We start from the raw sequence: 24,189 nt of genomic DNA, 5'->3' as shown, positions 1-24,189 counted from the left end.
CAAATTAGTGTATAGCTTATATAAATTGAAAATAATTTAGTATGCAGGTGCTAGAACCATAGCAAGAAATATCAAGGTCGAAATTTACAACAATTATATGGTAGAAATAACTTGTATGCTAGATGAAGCAGTGTTTACTTTAACATTTGTCCACACAAAGAGATTGTTGTTAGACATATATATCATTGATTCTTTATGTTATATTAGATTGCATAAGGATATCTATTATGCAAAAAGAAAAAAAATATATCATCCCCATTTACAATATTTGTATGGTAGAAGTAGGGTTTACTTGAACATTTGTCCATACAAAGAGATTGTGAATTAGTAGACATTAATTCTTTATGTTATATTAGATTACACAAGGATATTTGTTATGCCAAAACAAAAAAAAAAAATGTCATCCCCTCCCCCCTCTTCAAATTGACATCCCCTCCCCCCTCTTCAAATGGTGCACTACGAGGTAGAATTTTCATCATAACAAAATTTCACTATTGAATTGGTTATGTGAAATCACTCTACTAAATTTTTAGCAACAAGTTCCTCAGCTCTCACCATCCATATGTCTCATGTAGAAACAAGAAATCTTGGAAGGCCAACCTTATGACCTGAGGCTTTAACATCCTTTTGAATTTGGCTTCGATACTCTCCAAATGTGAATCTTTTGTAAATCGAATTTTCTTCATCGTAACAACCGATAAACGCTTCATAAGAAGGGCACAAGAAGTAAGCTATAGAGTGTCTTTCCACTTCCTGATTTACCATTACTTTGTGCTCCACACTCTTGTAAACATCATTGCTCCATGCCTGCAAATTTCATAAATTTTACAAGTTTATGTCATATTATACACTGAACCCATATAGCGTTTATTATATGATCTATATGGTATGTATTCTATCATGAATTCAACTTAACTAATGATTAATGTCTGATGAACAACTACGCTTTTTGGTCGAATATAATAATCGTATATTCCTCTAAAAGTTTTATTTTGAACAACCATCCTTTCTCTCACCAAGATTATCATACCTGCCACTAGTTGACTTGCGTTGCATGCTAAGAGAATCTACAACTCTAAAAGTTTTATTTTGGATCATATATGATGCGTGGTATTTGTATAATACACAATAAAAATAATTAGTCTAAGGGAATAATATAAGCCGTAGTGATACACGCGAGTATATTCCTAAAGACATACGCGTTAAAAATGACGACATATATGCTCAAATTTTTTACATGTACATATAGATGAACTATACTAAAAAGAAACAAATGATTCCCATAAAAGGAATCTGTCGAAAGTAAAGTTTTATGAAGTTTAAAATAAAGAAATTAAACTTTCATAAATATAGATATAAATATAAACTTAGTACTTAAAAGTAAAGAAAAGGTCTTTATTAACAAATGTTAATAGATCTTTCAGAAATTGATTGTCTTTTTTCTATTAGATGTGATTATTTTTAGTATTTTTTTAGTGTTATTGGATTTTATCACCCTTAACTATTACCCTTAACTATTGGTCATTGGCCGCTGCCACCCCTAACTATCACTTTGACGTCCGTCACCCTCAACTTAACACTTAGTGTGTTCTGTCACCAGATCACTAACTTTTGATTCTGTTATTATACTTTTAAGGGTGTCCTAAGATCCCTAAAACTTTCCCAAGATTCCTATGACACCTAAAAAAGTGTAGTAACATGATCAAAAGTTAGTGATCAGTTAACGATGTTCCGACAGAACACACTAAGTGATAATTGAGAGTAGCAGCGACCAATAACCAATAGTAGAGGGTGATAAAACCTAATAACCCATCTTTTTATTATCATTTGTTTATACCATGAAGAGTTAGATCTTTTTATTATCATTTATTTGTACCATGAAGTGTTAGATAAATTTCATCTTGATCATAGGACATGTTAAATTATAAAATATGTCTTGTCTATATATGCATTTATGAATGTGAATCTTTTTTGCTTTTATTTGTACACATTTAGATGAACGGTGAAGAAATCAAATATTATTGTAGTCTAATCTCATGATTTGACAACCTTTTCTTTTGCAATATATTTCCTCCGTCTATTGACTTTAGTACGAACTTGAGGAATATATTGCATCAAGCAAAATAAGATGCTGAAAATTGTATCTCCATGCAATGCGTTTAGATTTTATTCCCTATCCCTATATAACTTTATTAGTATATGAGGAGTAGGGAACAAACACATTCGGAACTACTATCTTTATATCATGCCCATTAGTATGAAAAGTTTTAGATGCTTTTATGGGAATAAAACTTCTTGTTTCCATAATTAAGGGCCAAAAAAAGGGGTTCACCACATGCAAAAGTTAAAGGAAATATACCTGAAAAAGGTCACCAATGTTAACAACAAGGGCATCCGGGTTAGGTTTAACGGCCACCCATTTGGAATCTTTCATGAGCTGAAGCCCACCAACGTGTTCATCTTGGTGCAAAATTGTGAGGAAATCGCTATCCGTGTGGGGCACAAGTCCGAAAAGCTCTGGAGAGATGGGGCATGGCGGGTATCGATTCAGCCTCATGAAACACGTGCTTGCGTTACAGTTATCTTCCCATCCCCCTCGTTGCGCGCCCATATTCGCCACGAGCACTCCCGCTATTGACTTTGCAAGTTCTTGCATTGCATTTGCGTATTCTTGCATTACTTCCCTAGAAAATAAAACACAGAATATTTTTTAGTTGCATATTTTTGTACGTACCTAATAATTACTAGCACTTTGTTTGTGAAGAATAAAAGGGAAATAATGATATTCAATAAAAGGGAAATAATTATATTCCTTTGTCTTGTTATAGGAAAAAATCTTACCTAGTGGTTTATCTTAATATCGCAGTATAGTTGTGAACATTTGCGTTTGTATGTAGGAGAATAATATATTCTTTTATTACATTATTCTTAGCCGCTTATAATACCACATATATTTTTTTTTTGTTAAATTCCCTACTTTATAATTCTCTTTATAAATTTACTTTAAACAACTTGTTTTTTTAAATATGTGTATAATATTGAACTTATTATAGGAATAAAATAGACAATGCAATGAAACAGACCAAAAGTTGTCCTTAACTATATATTATACATCTCAAAACTAGAAAAAAAAAAAAAAAAATTAAGCCCGACAGAGAATAATTTTTACCTTTTTTGGTTAATAAAGGACCATGGGATTATCTAATTCTGGAATAGAATTTGTAATTAGTGCTTCAGATTCTTCTTTATAGATATAAAAACTGAAAGTGGTAGTGGCTAAGATAGAACTTTTTCTGTTGAATATATTAACCTTCCAACAACGTGCATTAACTTATTTATGCTGAACTTTTAAACAATGTCTTTCTGCCATTAACTTATATGTTTAACTTTAAACAATATATTGTCGTTAAACTAAACCATATACATGATCATGAGTGTAACCATAACTCTAAGAAACCACAACCATGTGTTTGAACTCGGTTTGTTTGCTTCATTTGTGCTGATCCTATATCATGTTTATACAAGAAAAAAAATGTGATCTAAAGAGAAACTATAATCTTAAAATTAATAACTCATTAAAGAGAAGGTTATATATGGGTTCTAAGTCTAAGAGTGTGTGTTAGAACATAAATGAAAACTAGAATGAAAAATTGATGCTACCTCAAAGAGTTGAATTCTCCATAGCAAGTGTGATCAGATATCTTGGAAAGAGGAACATGGAAAGCTTCACACCATGATAACTGTTTGGGACATGTTGCGGTTCGGTTTCCCCACCTATACGAGTTATCAAGAAGCCCGGACGATGTTTTCTGTTCAAACGGCACCTTAAACAGCTTCACTTGCTCCTTTCTCATGTTCCTAAGAAGATCTAGACTTATTCCATGGTTAACAATCTGAAAGAATCCCAATTCAGATGAAGCTTTACATATCTCAGAAGCACAAGACACCCTTTCTTCCTCATTCTCGCTCGACAACCCGCAAAGGTCCACAAGCGGAAGCTCCCATTCTTCCAACCCCGGCTCATGGTTCATGAGCCGTTTTATATCAACCGGGTCGCGAGACTGGTTCAGAAGTTGAGCCAAGTCTTGGACGAGGGGTGGGTTCTGGTTGCACTCAATCATTTTCACACAAAATCTCTAGTGCACGAGGGGTTTGTAAGTTTAATATACAAACTTGAATGATACAAATATAAGAACAAACAGAAAGAGGAGTTTTATATATAGTGATATGTGTAGAGAAACTACAAGGAGAAAACAACAAAAGGTGTGTGTGAAATGGTATTCTAATAGTTTATATAGGAAGGTTGAAAAACGAACATTGAGGAAAGAGGAAAGCTTGAAATCGTGACAAATGTCAAACCTTTGCAGTCTAGAAATTCTATTGGGCCAAAAAAAGACAAAGTATATATACACAGATGATCAAATATTGGGCACCGAATAATGATAAAGAATATAAATTCTGGGAAATGGCAGAAAGGAAAGGGGTCCTCACATGGTGAAACCTTCGTACTAAAAGTTAAGATATGACCAAAAGTAAGATACTTAAGAGCAAGCCACATGACAAATTGTGCAATCTTATTTGACTATTGAGATTTATATATTGGTTATAATTTCACTTTGTGGGTAATTAATAAATATGCATTTTCAAGATGTGTAAGAAATTAAAAATTAACTAGAATTAAGCATCCCGCATTACGGTGGGTGCCTAAAACTATGCCAAATAACATCAGTGCCACACCGCTGGTATCGATCATCAACACTGAAGTTGCGGCGTGTTAATGCGAAGAAATAAGACAGAAACATATAACATGAAAAAAATAACTATGTCGATTTAGGACAGACGCGTTGCGACGAACTTGTTAGATCGAAAAAATAGACGTAAAAATGTTGAACCACATACGCAGGTTGCACCGTGTTAACTCGCAAAATAACATAGAAAAGAATAACTAAGTCAATGTAGAATCGGCCCGTTGCAGCGAACTTGCCAAATGGGGAAAATAGACATGTTGCGACATACCTGTCAAATGTGAAAAAATAGACGAAAAACGTTGAACCACACATGCACGTTGTGACGTATTAACTCACAAAATTTAAAACGAAACGTAAAACGAAAAAACTTGCGAAAGATAAAAAGTATGGGGGAAATAAAAAAGTTTTGGGTTAAATTACAAAAGATGAAAAGTTTTGGATTAAAAGTAAACAAATTAAAAGTGTTAAAATACAAGAAATGAAAACTTTTGGATTAAAAGTGAAAAATCACAATTTTTTTTTGGAAAACCCCCTATAATATAATGCAACAAGATGATGCTAATTTATATTATGGAAATTACGCTTGAGTTATTTATTTATTTTACTTAATATTTTCTTTAATTTGTTATGTGTCTTTATCTTAATTCTTATAATCTTATACATATAATTCCTGTAGGTATATATTAAGCCTAGCTAAATCATTTATATTTCGAATGTACAATGGTTATTTTATATCGTAATTGACGTATTTATCGGGAATAACCTTTTCAAGAATCACCCTTGTTGGAATAATCTTTTAGAAATGGTGGGTTGACGCATGAAGAAAAATATTAAATGTTATAACAAATTACATTTAAAGAAGATGTGGCGTAGCATATTCAGTAAAGAAAGGTAAGATCTATCTTAATCCTAGCTAAATCATTTATATTTCGAATGTATACAATGGTTATTTTATATCGTAATTGATGTTGTATTTATCGGGAATAACCTTTTCAAGAATCACCCTAGTTGGAATAATCTTTTAGAAATGGTGGGTTGACGCATGACGAAAAATATTAAATGTTAGAACAAATTACATTTAAAGAAGATGTAGCGTAGCATATTCAGTAAAGAAAGGTAAGATCTATATTAAGCCTAGCTAAATCATTTATATTTCGAATGTGTACAATGGTTATTTTATATCGTAATTGACGTTGTATTTATCGGGAATAACCTTTTCAAGAATCACCCTAGTTGGAATAATCTTTTAGATATGGTTGGTTGACGCATGACGAAAAATATTAAATGCTAGAACAAATTACATTTAAAGAAGATGTAGCGTAGCATATTCAATAAAGAAAGGTAAGATCTAGGCTTGTCTCATTGTCTAAAAAAAGGTAAAGCCAATTTAAAATTATATCATCGAACTCATTGTCAATGTTTTAAGATCTAGGCTAATTTCCTTCAGGGGATTCATCTTAACACCAAAAGTTATATTGTGCACCTATCACATCCATATATAATATGTGTTGACGATCAACAAACTATCATAAGATGTTAAGGATGTGTTTTTTTACATCTCAAATGACATATATATATATATATATATATATATATATATATATATATATATATATATATATATATATATATATATTGGGGAGGTTTATTTGAGAAGAAAATTTAATTGAGAAGAAAAATAACAAAGGATACAATTGTAAAATATTAAGTAGTTATTCTTTCATCTCATTTATTACAATTTTTAAGTAATTAGTTACTCATAAAGACTATTATTCTCTGAGTTTTTTCCCAAGCTAGTGTGGGTGGAAAAAGTATTTACCAAAGTGGTGTTTCTTGAAAAATATTTACCAAAATGGTGTTTTTGTCTCTTTTCTCATCTAATTGAATAAAAAATAAATTAGTAATTCTATTATTTATTTCAATTAACATTTATTTATTATTTTTTTCTTGAAACCCATAAAACTAAATTAGTAATTTTATTTTTATTTCTATTAACACTTTATTTTTTTATTGAAACCCAGCGTAAGACTTGAGGTTACTATCGTGTCACCTTTTTTTTGTTTAACTTTTTTAAACAAACATTATAACTTTATTTATTATTTTTTTCTTGAAACCCAATAAGAAAATATTTATCGCTCTTATCTATTGTTTATTTCAGTTAATAGGCTAATATGTTCTTTTTTATTTTAAATTAAATTAATATTATATCATGTATTTTTGAACGATTAAACTACTTTAAATTCTTGTCAATTTATAGAAAACGAATTCCAGATTTATTTTTATGGCCTACTTTTTTTTTCTTTTTTTGAAATGTTATATTAATGAATATACTAAACTATTTTAGTGTTTGATATTTTCTTTAACCAACACTTAACAGTTATATTATTTAATCTTAAATAAAACAAAATATATGTCAAATTGAATTTAAATATAATCACAAATTAAGTGAATTACGTGAATCGTATATAAATTATTAGATATGACAATATTAGATGACACGATGATAACCTCATGTCTTACGTTGGGTTTCAAAAAGAAAATTAAGTGTTAATAGAAATAAAAATAAAAATAAAATTACTAATTTAGTTTTATTGGATATCAAGAAAAAAGTAATAATTAAATGTTAATTGAAATAAATAATAGAATTACTAATTTAGTTTTTATTCAATTTGATAAGAAAAGAGACAAAAACACCATTTTGGTAAATATTTTTCAAGAAACACCAATTTGGTAAATACTTTTTCCACCCACACTAGTTTGGAAAAAAAACTCATTATTTTCTACACTAATTTTCATTGCCTACACACATAAAAAGTTATCCTACGCATTTCGAAAATTATCCTACTCATACGTAAATTTATCCTACACAACTCGTAATTTATCCTACACACCTAGTAATTTGTTCTAAACTCTAAATTAATATTTTTTTTATTTTTGAAAAAATATATATTTTTTGAAAATAAGTTAAAAATTTAATGTAGTTAGCTAGTAAAAAGGAAGACTAGATATTAACAATCTATGTAACTTTACAAATATACACTTACATTAAAATTAAATTTAAATATTAAATGAAGTAAACTAAAACATTCTTATTGGTTAAAAGTTATTCTTTTTTCTTCTTACAAAAAATTTCTTTTATTTGAACCTTCCAATATATATATATATAGGGAGCCGCTAAAATGAAAACCACCCCCAGTTGTAAGAACCATGAGAACCACTTTCAACCAATAAGATTATGCCAACCTAAAGGGTGTTTTAGTCATTTAACCCAAATATCAAATCTCACCTCCACTCTCTTCAATTAAATCTATCAGACCCTCTCTCTCTTTGTCTCCTTTTCATTTCTCATTTGCAGTCTCTCTCCTCATTTTAAAAAACCAGAGCTTTTCTTCAAACAAGCCATCCCCCTCCATTTTTCTAAAAACCCTAACTCTCACATACATACATACACAGCCATAGATCCCCTCTTTTTTTCTTCTCTCCCTCATGATCTTCATCGCCGGCAACCGGAGAGGCCGGCCGGCTGCCGGTAGCCTTGTTCTCCGCAAACCCGCACCACATCACAAACCATCCCCCCTCCATCTTAATCTTTTCTAAACACACCAACTTAACCTGTTTTCTTAGAGAGAAGAACCAGATGAGAGAGAGAGAGAGAGGTCAGAGAGTGTGACAACCCTCACCAAATCAGGTATCCGTACGACTTAATTAATATTTAATTACTGCTTAATTACTGTGCTTGCTTGAAATTATGGATAAACTGCTACCTGAATACTGATACATGTACATACTTGCATCATACTTTATTTGATGTCACTCCATTATTTACATACAGAACTTTAGTGACAACCTTGATGCACAAAAGCACAGTAGCACAATAAACGGATAACCTTTTAAACGTGCTAACATAGCCAGCACCAGGCAGGCACTGCCTCTAAGGCCTGTATGAGCCAGGAAGAGATTACTACACTAGTAGAGAGTGTAGGGATATGAGGGTTGTAGAACTGCGTCACTAGGTGATAATTACAGTGACCGGATGTGCCTAAAACGTACTTTAAGTACAAAATTCAGCACTTTAAAATAAAATTCAGCATTTAACCGACTAATAAAGTGCCAAAACATGAGAAAAATATTACTAGACACTTTCCAAAGTGTCGGGAATAAATTGTGTCACTAAAAATAGTATTAACGACACTTTAAAGCTTTGTTAAGCACTTTAACGGATCCCTATCCAACCGAACAACCGGACTATACCCGGAACATAAAAATATTGCCATCTACACTGTTTTTCTTTTTCTGAGCTAGTTAGGGTCCCCGAATACCCTAACACCCGCTATAATGCATAACATACTAGTAAATGGGTTAACCTCCTAATTATCTAACTATATCCTAACTATAAGGTTGAAATGGAACCGAATACCCCCCCCCCTCCAACGAAATCGTCCCCAAGGGGACACCCCTTGTCCTTTATTTGATTATAATAATCTTGTATGTCTAATATCTAGTTAGCATAATAACCTTTGGTTAATTGTGAAGGAAATGTCTATAAGTAACTAACATAACCCACCATAACCTTCACCACTTATCAAATTCACTCTCCCCTCTCTCCCTCTCTTTGAGTTCGGCCGAAACCCCAAGCACCACCACCACCAATTTTCGATTTTGATCAAGCCATTCCATACATCTACAAGAGTTAAGGATTGCGTATAAGGAAGCTCGGTACACTCGGATTGTGAAGGACCTCACTACATTGCTTTTATCCACTCGATTTCCAACTAGTTTCTTCCCTAGCCTCGATCTAGTAGTAAGTGACTCTAAACGCCTTCATGATCTATTCTAAAGTGGTTAAAATGAACTTTGTCGGTTAAAAATCATGAACATACAAGATGACATACTAAAAGTTTACTAAAATGTTAAACATGTTGGATAAAAGCTATAGGGTTGTGTAAAACTTGTAAGACTTGTTTTGTTGTGATTATTTAGTGTTGATCTATGATAGTAGTAGCTCGGATCGTCATCTAACCCGGCTAAGTCATGTTCATGTAACATGACCTAGAGTATGTTAAGTGTAAAAGGGGTTAAATGATGAACACTACTACACATTAAGCATGAACTTGTGTAAAGACTATATTTCTTATGAAATAGACTTGTAAACTAGTAGATCTACGGATCTACAAGTGGTATTTTCAAAGGACCAAGCGTCAAAAGAAATCATATTTTCTAAACCGGGTTTTACATGAACAAGAGTGATTTTTGTAAACACACAAGTGTGTAGACACTTGTGTAACACAAAGTTTTGACAAAAGAACTATTTTTGTAGTATTTGACAAGAAGTTGTAAAGATGTAACTTCTTTAAAAACGAGACTCTTACGAAACCAAGTTGATTTATACAAAGATCCACTAAAAGTAATGGAAAGTTACTACATATTTTAGATAAACCACAAGTTCATGTATTTTGCGATTTATATCTATTTTGACTAGTTTGATGGTCTGAATATTGTTATTGTTGATTGAGAAAATTGTTGTTTGAAATTTTAAAAGAAAATGATATGCTTGAAAGCGTGGCCACCTCCAGTTACAGGGGAAACTCTGGCGAAATTTTTCCAAAAACCTAACACTTGGAAATATTTTCATCACAAGTGTTATAAATATATTCTTAACTTGTTTTCAAAAATATAAATTTCGCCACGATTTTATTTACAACATTTCTAAGTGTCGGAGGTGGGATTTTCACAAAATAAAACATGAAAAATATATATTTAGTATATATATTTCATAACAACACTTGTGAAATTTTTATGATTATTTTGTGAAGTATACAAATATTATTTTTAGGGTAAAAATAATATTACCGAATGTTAACGACTCCAAAATAATACGAACGCCTTCACAATAAATATTAAGTTACAACGGTATTATTAATACCACCCGATCTTTAAACGTAACTTACGCATTTTCGGAAAAATACTAGTGAACGCGTATATTGACAAGAGTATTATTTTGGGAAAAATATTTATATTTTGGAGTTAGAATTAAAATATATTTTAAGTGAGACTTAATAATATATTACAAAAATTCAGAAACGCACATGTATCAAAACCCCCATCCTTGGGAAGGAAAATATTTACCAAATAATTACTAAGTGTAATTACGAAATAGTTGTCTAACTATTTCCCAAAGGCATTAAACCTTAAACTAAGGCACGGTCGTCCGTCTAACAGAAGTTAGTACGTGTAGGTCGTCGCACAGCAGATTGATCAGGAGATTTACTTGTTAGAGACGCACCACTGTGAGTTCATGTCCCCCTTTTCTCTTAACTGTTTTCGGTTTTCTAAACTGCGGGGGTCAAATACATGTTACTATGATTACAAGTACTTTTTACATGGTATGGTTAGCGTAAGGAGGGTTACTACTTAGATCATGTGAGTGGGTAGGCGCAACTTGAGGCCGTTAATCCTCATTGTAGGACCGAGGGACAGTAGCGGTAGATCTATCTGGGTGTAGCGAGCCCAGCCCCAGGCCCTGCATAACGGACCTCGGGGTGACTTTGTGCCCAACGCAAAATCCGCTAGGTTTGAGTCTTCCTACTTGCACTTCACACATATCAATGGCCTTGCAAACCATTGGTGATCTCTTTTTCCTTAGTTGCTACATACCAGGATTTTTATACATACAAAGGTTTTATTACTCACTTACACATGAACTCGCTCAACAATTTTTGTTGATTTTTCCAACTTACATGTATTTCAGGGAACTAAAGATCTGGCGCAGTATGCTACGTTTTCCCGCTGCATAAGAGTCTCGAGGTCATCCAAGTTTAGGGGATGTGACTTTTACCTGGATGAGTCACAGTCCTTAAACTGCGTTTATGTCATGTTGGTGTTTGTGTCTACTGAACAATGTTTTTATGTTATCAGGTTGTAGTGTCCGTTGCATGAGTCAACGCCTTAAGACAATGTTGTGTTACTTATGTTTTAAAACTTAAATCAATGGATGATCTTGCATGGTTTTATTTTCATATAGCTTTGTTATGATTAAGCTATGGTATTAAGAAGTCACACCAAATTAACCACGCTTCCGCAAAGCCAGGGTGTGACAGAGAGATGGAGATGGAGATGTTGATGAGGGTTAACGGCGGCGTCGGGGTTGTTCAGCGGTGGGTGCGGCGCTATAACGGTGGAGGTAATGGTGGCGGCTGAGGCTCGACGAGGACACACAGAGAGACAGAGAGAGACTGAGAATAGAGAGAGACGGCGGAGGTAGTTGGACAACGGCGATCGAGGTGGTTTTCCGGCGACCCGCCGGAGAAGATGACGGTGGTAAGCGGGTTGTGTTCTTTTTCTCATTAATCGATTCAGGTTAGCATTCATCTTTTCCCCTTTCTTTTGCCTTCATATTTGCCCTAATTAACCCAAAAGTTTACCAAACCCTAAGAAATTTCAGTCATGCAAAACTACTTGTACTGATGTTGTCTCTAAGGTGCTAGATAAACTATGCATTTTATATTATAATGTTGTATGCATAAATTGTGAACTCACTGTTGATTTGGTAATTTGGTTCGGTTTGTGGGTTTGAAGTCTCTGGTTGTTTCTTCTTTGGCTTTATACCAATTCTATACCCGTTACTACTGATTAGCTTGTAACCCGCTGACCCGTAAAATAAACGATTAACCCAACACAAAATTGAAATCATTTCTTAACTGGGCATGGTTCTTGTATGTGAGCTAGCTAACATGAACAACTTGCATTGTTGCCTTTTATTAATATTTTGTACTTTCATCTTTGTTAGGTTACCTAATTTGATCAGCTGTTGATTGTGGTTGGAGATGTCGTTTTCAAAAAAATGTAATTCCCATAAGCATCCTGACGAACCCTCGACACACAACGGCCGACGACGATTTTGGCTCCGACGAACCCTCGACAGACCCCACTGGTGTTAAAACTGTATTGGTGTGAACAATTGTTAAAAGTGTTGGTGTGAACAATTGTTGAATAATGGTATGCGATCCCCTTACAGCTGAGTATCTATCTGAGACACCTACCAAGTAGTGATTTGCTGGGTGCGTTCGTTTTGTGTAAAAAACTTTTAGATAAAACGTAAAACGTAAAACGTTTTACGTAAAATGTAAAACGTAAAATGTAAAACGTAAAACGTTTGACGTAAAACGTAAAACTTAAAATTTTTTACGTAAAACGTAAAGCGTAAAAATTTTTACGTAAAACGTAAAAAATTTTTCGTAAAACGTAAAAAGTTTTAGGTAAAACGTAAATCGTAATTTTTTTTAGTAAAAGGTAAAAAGTTTTACGAAAAACTTAAAAAACCGGCGCGTTAAAAGTAAAAACGTAAAAAATGTTAACGTAAAAAACCGGTGTTAAAAAAACGGCGTTAAAAACGGCGTTAAAAAAAACGGCGCGTAAAAAACGGTGTTAACAAAAACGGCGTTAAAAAATCGGCGCGTAAAAAACGGCGTTAAAAAAACCGCATTAAAAACGGCGTTAAAAAATCAGCGTTAAAAAATCGGCGTTAAAAAAACGGCGCGTAAAAAACGGCGCGTTAAAAAACGGTGTTAAAAAACGGCGTTAAAAAACGGTGCGTAAAAAAGGACGCTTGAAAAACAGCGCATAAAAAACGGCGCGTTAAAACGGCGTGTAAAAAGCGTGTAAAAAATCGACGTGTTAAAAAACGTGGAAAAAACGGCGTGTTAAAAAACTTCGAAAAAACGGCGTGTAAAAAACGGCGTTTTAAAAAATGTGAAAAAAACGGCGTGTTAAAAAACGTGTAACAAACGGCGCGTTAAAAAAAGGCCGATTGAGAAAAAACGGCGCCTTAAAACAACGGTGCGTTAAAAAAACGGCGCGTTAAAAACCCCGGTGTGCAAAAACCGGCGAGTAAAAGTTTTTGTCTTGTTCAAAAAATTCGAATTTAAAAATGCTTTTCATAAAAAAATTCTTTTTAAAAAATAAAACTAATATAATAAAACAAAAAAGCAATAAAAATTTAATAAAGACAAAATAGTGTAATTTTACTATACTACCCTTTTGAATTAAAATATTAAAGACATAATAAGACAAAATCTATTTAATATTAATTTTAGTTACTTTAAATATCATCCATCTATCTTCTTGATCTAAAGGCTAGAAAGTGGTTCTCTCAGTTCTTACAACTGGAGGTGGTTTTCATTTTAGCGGTCCCATATATATATATATATATATATATATATATATATATATATATATATATATATATATATATATATATATATATATATATATATATATATATATATATATATATATATAGGGAGGGGTTCATGCGAGAACCACCTTTATTGCGAGAACCGCGAGAACCAATGTGAACAGGGGGCAATTTTGTAAATAACAAACAACTTTTGAAAAAACTCGCTTACCTGATTCTTTTACCATCGGACTTCAGACAGTAATTAAACTACATTTAATAAAAACTTTCATGTACACTATCTCCAACCTCTGATTAGATCCAGATCTCTCAATATTTCTAAACCTTCAACTTGAAGCTCTCAACAATAACTGTGATTCAATCCAAATATCTTAACTTCTCAACCAGATTCTCTCAACAATTCATCGATTACAATTGTTTACATCATCGTCTCGAATACATCATCAATTCACCATCATCCGTTCACCATATCCAAGCATCTATTCACCATATCCAAGCATCTGGATTGAGATTGTATCTCAGATTTGGGATTTTACCAGCACATATTTCATATTTCGTCATATAATCAAGGTTAGTTCCCAAAATTCGTCTGGGGATTATAAGAATAGATGATTCAATGAGTGTGTCACTACGACGGTATCGCCGGGAATCAATCGCCGTCGGAATCGTCGCCACCGATGGAATCATTGACGGATTTGTAATATAGATATTGTCATATAAATCGTGACACCGTTTGCAAGTTTATACAATTCGTTTATACTGTTATACGATAGATAATTTGTCGTTTGTACTTTTATATGATAGATAATTTGTAAATTCAAACTTCGTTTTGTATTGTGTGATATACAGTTATGCACATGTACATAATTTGACATCACAGGTTAACAGAATTAGAAATTAAGGTAATTTTTGTGTGATATGTAGTTATGCACATGTGCATAGATTGTACTAATAAGTCAATATGCACATGTGCATATTGTGCAATAACATGTGAATAAGGTACTTAATGTTGATTCACATGCCATTGAATAAGGTATTTAGTTGTATTTTGGTGTGATGTATAGTTATGCACATGTGTATTTAATGTTAGATTATGTTAATAAGGTAGATTATGTTAATAAGGTAGTGTTATGTGATATATATATACATGTGCACATGTGCATATCTTTACAAAATATGTTAATATGCACATGTGCATAATTTGTCATAAGAGGTTATTAAGGTATTTGATGTTTATCCACATGTTCATTGTAGATAATCAATGGAAAAAATTCGAAAAAAGTAACATTTGTATTAAAGTCAAGGGATGAAGGGTCATCAAGAATGTATGACGCAACACCCGGACAGCAACACGGACAGCAACACGGACAGCAACACGGAAGACGAATGTGCGAGAGTTAAACAAAAAGGTTAGAAGCTGTTTATTTAGTATTAGGTTAACAAGGTCATTTATGATGGTGTACATATGTATAGTTATGTACATGTGCATATTTTACCATAATAGATTTGTTGATGATTAATGTTATATATGGTTAGTGATAGTACGAATTTTGATTTGGTACAGGATAAGGTTTATTATTGAAGCAAGCCTGTTGATGAGATTAGTAATGTTAATGCACATATGCATGGTTTGATAGAGTATGTTAATAAGGGTAGGCATATGGATGCAAATGTGCATAGTTATGTACATCTGCATACTTTGACAGAATGGGTTAATAAGGTCATTCATGCTGATGTACATGTGCATAATGCACATATGTATGTTTTGATAGAGTAAGTTAATAAGGGTAGGCATATGGATGCAAATGTGCATAGTTATGTACATCTGCATATTTTGATAGAATATGCTTATACGGAACAGGATAATAAGGTAATGTTGTGATCTATATAGATATGCACATGTGCATATTTTCTGACAGAACAGGCTTACACAGAACATGTTGATTAGGTATAATTGTGTGATACATAGTTATGCACATGTGTATAGCTTGACAGAAAATGATTAAACATAACAGGATAATAAACTAAATTTGTGTTATACATAGTTATGCACATGTGCATAAATTGTTATAATAGGTTAATATGCACGCGTGCATAGTTTGCAATAATAGTTTAACAAGGTAGATAATGTTTATGCATATGATTTTGAATAGGAGTCTCACCTATGCATCAATGATCTGTAATCAAGTTAGATAATGTTGATGCATATGATTTTGAATAGGAGTCTCACCTATGCATCAATGATCTGTAATCGGTATTTAGTTTTATATAGGTGTTTTTTGGTGTGTTATACAGTTATGAGAACGTGTATTTCATCTTGGATTATGTTAATAAGGTATAATTGTGTGATATATAGTTATGCACATGTGCATAAATTGACAAAATATGTTAATATGCACATGTGCATAGTTTGTCAACATATGTTATTAAGGTATTTAATGTTTATTCACATGTATATAATGATGCGTGTGTGCATATCTTTTATGTCGATCATAAGTTAATGTTGATACACATGCTCATTGTAGATCATCAATGGAAAAAATACATGGATTAACAGATGAAAAGAGTTAAGCAGATGTTTGACGAAGAGGCGTTGAAGCAATAGGAATGATGGGGTGTGATCAACAACTGGAAAAAGGAACAGACAATATGATGTTATGGATGTTATATGTGGATGATTCAAGGACATGAAACACGCAGTGTTTGTTTTTTTTTTCTTTTTTTTTGTTTCGGCAGTAGTAAGTGGCTAACTGATGTGGTGTGGGTATATTTGGTTGACAGTAGTTGTATAGGATAAATTATATATGGATGCACGTGTGCATTATTCAAAATTAGTAATCATATGTCGGTGTATTATGTATATCAAAGGATGTATTATGTATATTAAAGCAATGTATATACGTATCAAAACGATATGTATGGGTGCACATGAGCATTATTAGAACACGTATATTGCGTGTGTGCATATTTTTATTCCGTATCAAATAACCATGTTAAGTTAAACAGAAAACATGTATGCACATGTGCATCTTTATGTCAATACATTAAGTTTGGTAATGCACATGAAAACAACTAAAAACATAATCAAAATGTAAATTTGATAATTCACATCATGACAACTAAAAAATACAGAATCAAAGTGAATACTAATTGGAATTTGTTTATCGTCATAAATAGCTAATTCAAGAATCATAAATTTGGGTTTGGTCAATTTACGACGTCTGGTTGAACATCTAAGAACGAATTGTAGCTCGTTATCAACTATAACATAATCAAAATAAAAGTCTTTGAGGTTGGCAAATTGGGGTTTCATTGTATGTAGTATAATGTATGAATCGTGTTAACCGATAAATAGACGTACGCCTATCATATGTCCCTAGAACAGTTTCGAAATCTTCTCTCGTATGCATCACCCTTATCACATCCTATATTTTTTTCAAATGTATACATAATGTAATTGTCAATATAATGCATGTGTGCATAATGTAATTATCAACATAATGTACACGAGCATTATCAATTTATATATAACGACATTTTTATTGAATATAACAAGATGCCATATATTCAAAGCATAACTTTAGACATGAACTAGAGAAGTACACTTACAGTAAACATATAAACTCCTATTTTTTCTATTACATTCACACCACTGGTGTATCACTATTCAGTCACTAAATTCTCCATTTTGGCTTTGACTTTCACCCATAACAGAGTACACTCATTGACTTATTCCAGTCTTCTAGCATCTGAACACTGCACGACTTTGAATACCTTCTCATTTCTGCTCGACCATATGATCCATAATGTAACCATCACTATGCAGTTGACTGCCTTTTTATTCTTCTTAGAAATATACAGCTTCCAGGAAAAAAAAAAGATAATATATGCCATTGTTGAGTAAGAATGTATTTTTTTACTCCCAGCCATGTTCTGACTATCCACCATAGCGTTTTCGACATTAAAAACGGAATGAGGATGTGTTCAACAGTTTCTTGCTCGTATGCGCAAACCGGGCACAATGTGTTGCTGATATGAATCTCCCTTTTTTACAGCTCTGTCTTTGTCGGTAACCTGCCTTCGACGCCTTTCCAGGCTAACATATTGGCTTTAGGTGTAGCCCAAACCGTTCTAGGTCATTAAAAAGCCACTCGATGGGTCCCTGGTTGTGACACACAAATCCTATCTAACGAGTTTAACATTGAAAGTAGACTTATTTTTCCGAATGCCAACACAACCCATATTGACCGTCTTCATTATGGTGTCTCTCAGCAACGCCAAAAGCTACATAAACTCCACCAATGCCTCCTCGGTTGTCAGATTGGTCTTCCATTGCCAATCCCACACAGTCACCTCCTCTATTTTTTTGTAGTTGTCCGCCACCCAATCCCCTTTGTTTGCTACCATCCTGTACATAATTGGATAGTCATCCATAAGGCACTTGTTCAGAATCCATACATCAACGACATAGTCTAATTTTCAACATAATGCACATTTGCGTATAATTTAATACAATATCATTTACAATCAACATAATGCACATGTGTATATAATTTAATACAACATCATTACAGTAAATATAATGCACATGTGCATATCATTTAATATAATATCATTTACAAAGTATATACATCAATTACAGTCAACATAATACCTTTAGTCACAAATTGAATGGACTGCAACTTCAGGTATGTATTCAACATCACCTTCAGGTATCCAATATGGGGTGCCATTGGGTGTAGAATGTATAACAGCTGTAACCGTTCATGTGAATTTAATACGGAAATTTAACAAATTACATGTGCAATGTAATTTAATATACAATATAACAAATTAATTGTCGTCATCGTGCACATGTGCATATATTTATAATGTATCATAGTTTGTAATATGGTTCAGTTAACACAGTGCACATATGCATATATTGTTGATTAATAATTAGTGACAACATAATATGAATGTGAACATGTTTTAAACATGTATAACATTGAATAATAAGCAAATTACACAAAATGGACATGGGATACCTTTAGTCTCAAACTGAATGAACTGCAATTGAGGTTGTTCTGTATTTATGGGTGTTGTACCAGTCGAGGTAGTGTCAATCGACAACGATTGGTTAGATATATTGACATTCCCAGATGATACTGTAACAATAGCTGGTATTGACATGGAATCAAGAGTAGGTATTTCAAATCCATGAAGGGAATGTCGACTATCAACTACTATCAACTGTTGTGTACACAATTTTGCAACTTTCATTTGGATTGACAGCATATACGGGTTTGGCAACAGATGGACCACCAAGATAGGTAGTATCAGATGTATGAGGATGATATTCAGAGATTGGTGGGTTAGTATCATCGGATGCGATAGGTTTAACACTAGATATTTCAACACGGGATGAATCAGAGGACGCTTTATGTAACAATAATCCCGAACGCCCCAGCAATGAAATTTGTGGGATACATTGTTGTCTAATGTCGCGTGAACCACCGTAAACTCATGTTTGTCGACGGTAAGCCGCCGTGAACAGTCGTGAACCTCAATCAAAGTGCAGATGTCGCGTGAACCACCGTAAACTCATGTGTGCCGTCGGTAAGCCGCCGTGAACAGCCGTGAACCTCAATCAAAGTGCAGATGATGATGATACAGATTGTGGATTGGGAACAAATGTGATGAAGAAACCCTAAAACAGGGGAGATGCGTGTTTATGTTACAGTCTATATATTTACAATTTTGACACCGTGTGTTTTTTGTTATAATTCAATATATTTACAATTTTGCCATGTGTTCACATTGGTTCTCGCGGTTCTCGCAATAAGAGGTGGTTCTCGCATGATCTTCTCCCTATATATATATATATATATATATATATATATATATATCCTAGATATCTTATTAGTTTACTAATTGCTTTGGGGTAGCTAGAAGCAACAAATGATCATAATGGTTCCTCAAAACTCACAAGAGCTGATTTTGGAAAAGTTATTTCAAGTGCACCAGGCGACTACATTCTATATTGAAAGTTGTGGGGAATCCATTGATTGTATTATGGGAAATTGGCATGTAATAATCCCACCTAGACCTTATTGGCCATTAATAATCTCATCTTAGAATATCCTCCCTCAGCCAGATTATACAATTCTCCCTCAAAAGATTACAATTAAAGAAATGATTATACAATTCTCCCTCAGCCTGATCACTCACTTAGACTGTTCGTACAAAAGGAATGTGTGGGATGTGATGAAATAGATCTCTAACAGGTGAGATCTATTTATACAAGGTAGTAACATTTGTTGGCTATCAGTGCTGACATCACCCTGATAGCGACATTTAACATTCCTAACAGAAAAGATTCTAGAGATGTTAGAAACATCTGATGGGATAAAACAATTCTTCTAATACAACTAACATCTGTTTGAATATACACTTTTACATTAAAAGGATTGCTTTTTAAACCTCTGTTAGCTTGATCCAAACATCTATCATGGCCAAATCAGATGTTTTGTCTTCTTCATCAGTGCTTTGTCTTCAACATGGCTTTGTCCATTAACAGACTTTTCTTTTTCATCAACAGTCGTTTAATGTCTTCAACAAATCTTTAAAGTCTTCAAACAAATGCTCTATTAGAGTTCAAGATTTACTATCTTTGGGAGGAGATTCATATCATAACTAGTTTATTTCTTGATCAATGTAGCATGTTTTGGCTTTTGCAATTATTTGTTCTTTTGTAGGTCCATCAACTAAAACTTCATCTTGGTGACTCCCTCCTTTAATTTTTGGTAATCCATCACCTAAATTAATAGGATCATCTAAATTCCTACTAGAGGTGAGCTGTATTCGGTATTAAACTAAATGCCCCTTGTTCTTGGTACTGGGATTTCAAATTGTTTTAGAGTGTACTACTGTAGACTCAATAGTTGTTTCCTTCAAGAAAGTCTTAGATATGTAACCATTGTCCAACTATGAGATTGTGGTCCCTACAGTTATAGTGGCTGCTTCACTTAAAAACCTGTAGGTGTCACGTGTGACACAAAAGGTGTACCCTCCTCTGCTTGTGGGATAGCAATGAGCTCCGAACTTGCACTAGTCACTTGTTGGAGTGTACTCTCAGTGATGAGTGGTAGAGAGGAACTAGTATTAGGCAAGTTAGATGCTGCAATTGCATCAAGAAATGGTTTAGTGGATAGAAATATATTTGTGGATGGTGGTGTGGAAAGAGAATCAGCCCTACGAGAATGGCTTGAGTATAGATGTTCAAGTGAATCATCTAACATGTTGGTTGGTTCCCCTATGTTTTCAACACTATCCTTTTATGAGGATATGTGAGGAGTTTGGATGGTGGAGATGTTTACATCTATTATGAGGAAGTAACAACAGATGTTATTTGCGTCATTTGTGTTACAGCATGTATCTTTGGCATCTCAACCTCCAGAGATACCATCTGGTTCTTTGATTTGGGAATGCGAGTGGATGGGGTATGTGTGTGATGAAACAATGGTTAACCGGGCAGGATTAACTCACTGGTCTCGTCAAGAAGGGTTAATCCCTTCCTCCCAAGGATCGTTGGCTAGATCGTCCGCTGGTTGATCTCCTGCACAAGGAAACAAGCCGTGACTCGTAACAAGGAGGATGGGGTGGGGGGTGCTCCTTGTTACCACTCTCCGGCGTGAGAATCAGTAATTTGCTTGGGAAGAAAAGTGTGATTGTAGTAGTAGTGAGAGAGTTGTGAAGAGATACCTCAAACCTGGTAACCTGGTTTGGGGTTGGTATTTATAGCCGAGGAGTAAAGGAGGAGGTGAATGGACGGACTGACAACATACTGCCCTTATGCAGGTGTGTCAGGCTTGTCGGTTGTGGAGGTGAAGCCACGTCCTACTGCAGTGTCAGTCTGTCGCTTACGTATGGCCTGACAGGCGGCCGTTATTGGTGCCACTTGCTCTGTGGTATCAGTCCCACTTGCCTCGTGGGCAGGATGCGGTGCTGCGCCGCATCGCTGCCTGCGGTAACTACCGTTGTTTCTGCGTTCTCACTCTTTTTGCGGGATGCGGTGCCAAGCCGCATCGCCACTTGTGGTGACTGTTGCTGTTGTCCAGATCCCTTGTATTGATGAAAATGTTCACAGGATGTGGTGCGAGGCCGCATCGCTGTGCACCCATTTTCATACACCAGGTAAGGAGACACACATAGGATGCGGTGCCAGGTCGCATCGCTTATGCCTCTTATTTTCCTATCTCTTGACCGATTGGATTCGACCACTGTGTTCGCGCGTGCCCGCACGGAAACGGATAAGTTCTTGCTGGTGGGGGTTTTTGATAAGGGTAATGGTCACTCGCGGTCATGCTGACGCGAGATCTAGGACCATACCTCTTTTCAGTGTGGGAATGGCTGGTCTGTGTTCCAGAGTACTAGTTTATACAATATGGTCACTGGGAGTAGTGGGGTTAACAACAGATGTTTGACCACAAATGTTGTTTCATTTTCTAATACATTTTGCTCATCAGCATTTTCTTGACTTTTATTAGTCATCATGCGTGTGAATGTTCATTTGAAAGACTTTTCATTTGCAGGGCTTCACCCTGTTCAAAATGTTTTGTGCCAAAATCTTTTGAAGATAGTAGCTCAAAAGTCTTGGATATACATGAGAAAGGCTTTGTCAAAGCCTTTCTTCTTGGTTTTCACATTCCCAACCATATCTATAAACAAAGATTGGGAGAGCTTGTAATTTGCATTTATTAAAAACGCATACTCCAGATACTGAGTTTTTAAAGGTACTTCATTAAAAGATGTGGTTTTTGCTGACAGACGTACCCGGAGGGTATGGAAGAAAAATTTCATTCCTGGTGAGAAATTTGGTTTAAAAATAGTTGCTCTACCAATTGAGCATCATACCCTCTCTCTATGAATTCAATGTGAAGCTCAGTTTTAGAGAAAGATTATGTACCTACTCATCATTGAGATTAAATGTGGTGGATAGCATGTGAGGAGTGATCTAAACATCTACTTCTTTGACTTTTTATATAATGGTAAAGGGCTTTTTATCCCGAAGTAAGACATCAGAATTGTTCCAGAACTCACGAAGAGTATCAAGATAGATGGGTGCATCGGCGGTTAGTATGGTGTGATATTTGGATGATGTGAGTATATCAATGATTGAATGGAAGTCGGTCTTGGTGTCAAGTTTGGCGAGGTATGGGAGATAGTTGTGTGATGATTTTAGATTCAGAGACATGATCGATGATTGTGGATTATGATTTTGAGAGTAAAAATTCCTTTGTGAATTTTTTAATTTTGATTCTGAAAGCGTGAGTGAAAACGCTGATGGATAAGTGTTTTAATAGGGTTTTGAAAAAGTGATGCTGACGTGGCCAAAAGTCTGTTTTTAATAATTGATGTGGCAAGCACATGTTTACCCTTTTAAAAGGTTTGTCCTCAAAAGTCAAATCCACCTAGTAAACCTTTGTTTTAAGTATGAAAACCACTGTTGGATGTGAACAGAGTTTAGACATTGAAAATAGTGAATGTAACATCTGTCGACTTTGGTCAACAGATTGGATGAAACAGATGTTTAGATCCATTGTTGGATGTAAACAGTAGTTTTTGAAATAACAAAGGTTACTTGTGAAAGGTGGTGACGTTAGTCAAACAGAATTTAGCACTACTAAAATAGTGGTTTTGACTCTTTTAAACAGAGTTTTTTGTTTTTGAAGATTTTTTAACAATCTTTTCAATGATTTTAAACAAGATTTTGGTTTTTTAGACAACTATTAATGTTTTTATTAAAGAGGAAAAAAATCAAAATTGGATTTTTGCATTTTTTGTGTTTTCTCTTTTGTAAGGAGTAATCCTCCGTTTGCATATATTAACTGTCAATAGATGCAGAAGCTACCTGTAACACAAAAATGGGTCAGTTTGGAAGACAATCAAAATCCACAAGGGCTTTGTTTTTTAATGTTTCTTCCATAAAATCAATTCTTTGAGAATGGTCTTTTGTGATACTCAGTTTTTGAACCATTTCCAACAGTTGTTGTTAACTTTTTGCAAGTTCTTGAATGTTAGCACTAGAATTAACAGATGTTTTGCCATTTCCAATGAATTGATTATATCCTTGAGGGAGCTTGTTGAACCTAGGTTTTTTAGGCACTTTAACATGCTCTTCATACCTATAGGGCATTCTATGACAAGGTGGTTGTCCATACCCTCTTGGATATTTGTTTGATGTTAGGGCATCAGTGACTTGCACTT

The 24,189-nt window shown here is 34.1% G+C and overlaps 1 protein-coding gene across 1 annotated transcript; it reads right to left on the bottom strand.

The window, feature by feature from the left end:
• Nucleotides 1–443: 443 nt before the first annotated feature.
• LOC110902593 (gibberellin 2-beta-dioxygenase 8) lies at nucleotides 444–4,244 on the bottom strand. The gene is made up of 3 exons (XM_022149131.2): nucleotides 3,661–4,244; nucleotides 2,360–2,684; nucleotides 444–807 (listed from the first exon to the last, which is right to left on the bottom strand). Exons 1-3 carry the CDS (start codon nucleotides 4,119–4,121, stop codon nucleotides 568–570), a joined length of 1,026 nt encoding a protein of 341 aa, XP_022004823.1. The 5' UTR covers nucleotides 4,122–4,244; the 3' UTR covers nucleotides 444–567.
• Between the last annotated feature and the right edge of the window lie 19,945 nt (nucleotides 4,245–24,189).

This window comes from Helianthus annuus, chromosome 13, assembly GCF_002127325.2.
Source record: "Helianthus annuus cultivar XRQ/B chromosome 13, HanXRQr2.0-SUNRISE, whole genome shotgun sequence".
In the NCBI taxonomy this organism is placed as follows: Eukaryota; Viridiplantae; Streptophyta; class Magnoliopsida; order Asterales; family Asteraceae; genus Helianthus; species Helianthus annuus.
The sequence above is the reverse complement of the archived record's forward strand: the minus strand, read 5'-3'. Positions and strand labels throughout refer to the sequence as shown.

Bases quoted from the DNA above. Each gene is read 5' to 3' on its own strand.
- LOC110902593 (XM_022149131.2), bottom strand. From the start codon at position 4,121: ATGATTGAGTGCAACCAGAACCCACCCCTCGTCCAAGACTTGGCTCAA. The intron at 2,685-3,660 runs GTAGCATCAATT...TTTATTTTCTAG, and splicing joins GGAGAATTCAACTCTTTGAG to GGAAGTAATGCAAGAATACG. The intron at 808-2,359 runs GTATATTTCCTT...TGAAATTTGCAG, and splicing joins ACATTGGTGACCTTTTTCAG to GCATGGAGCAATGATGTTTA.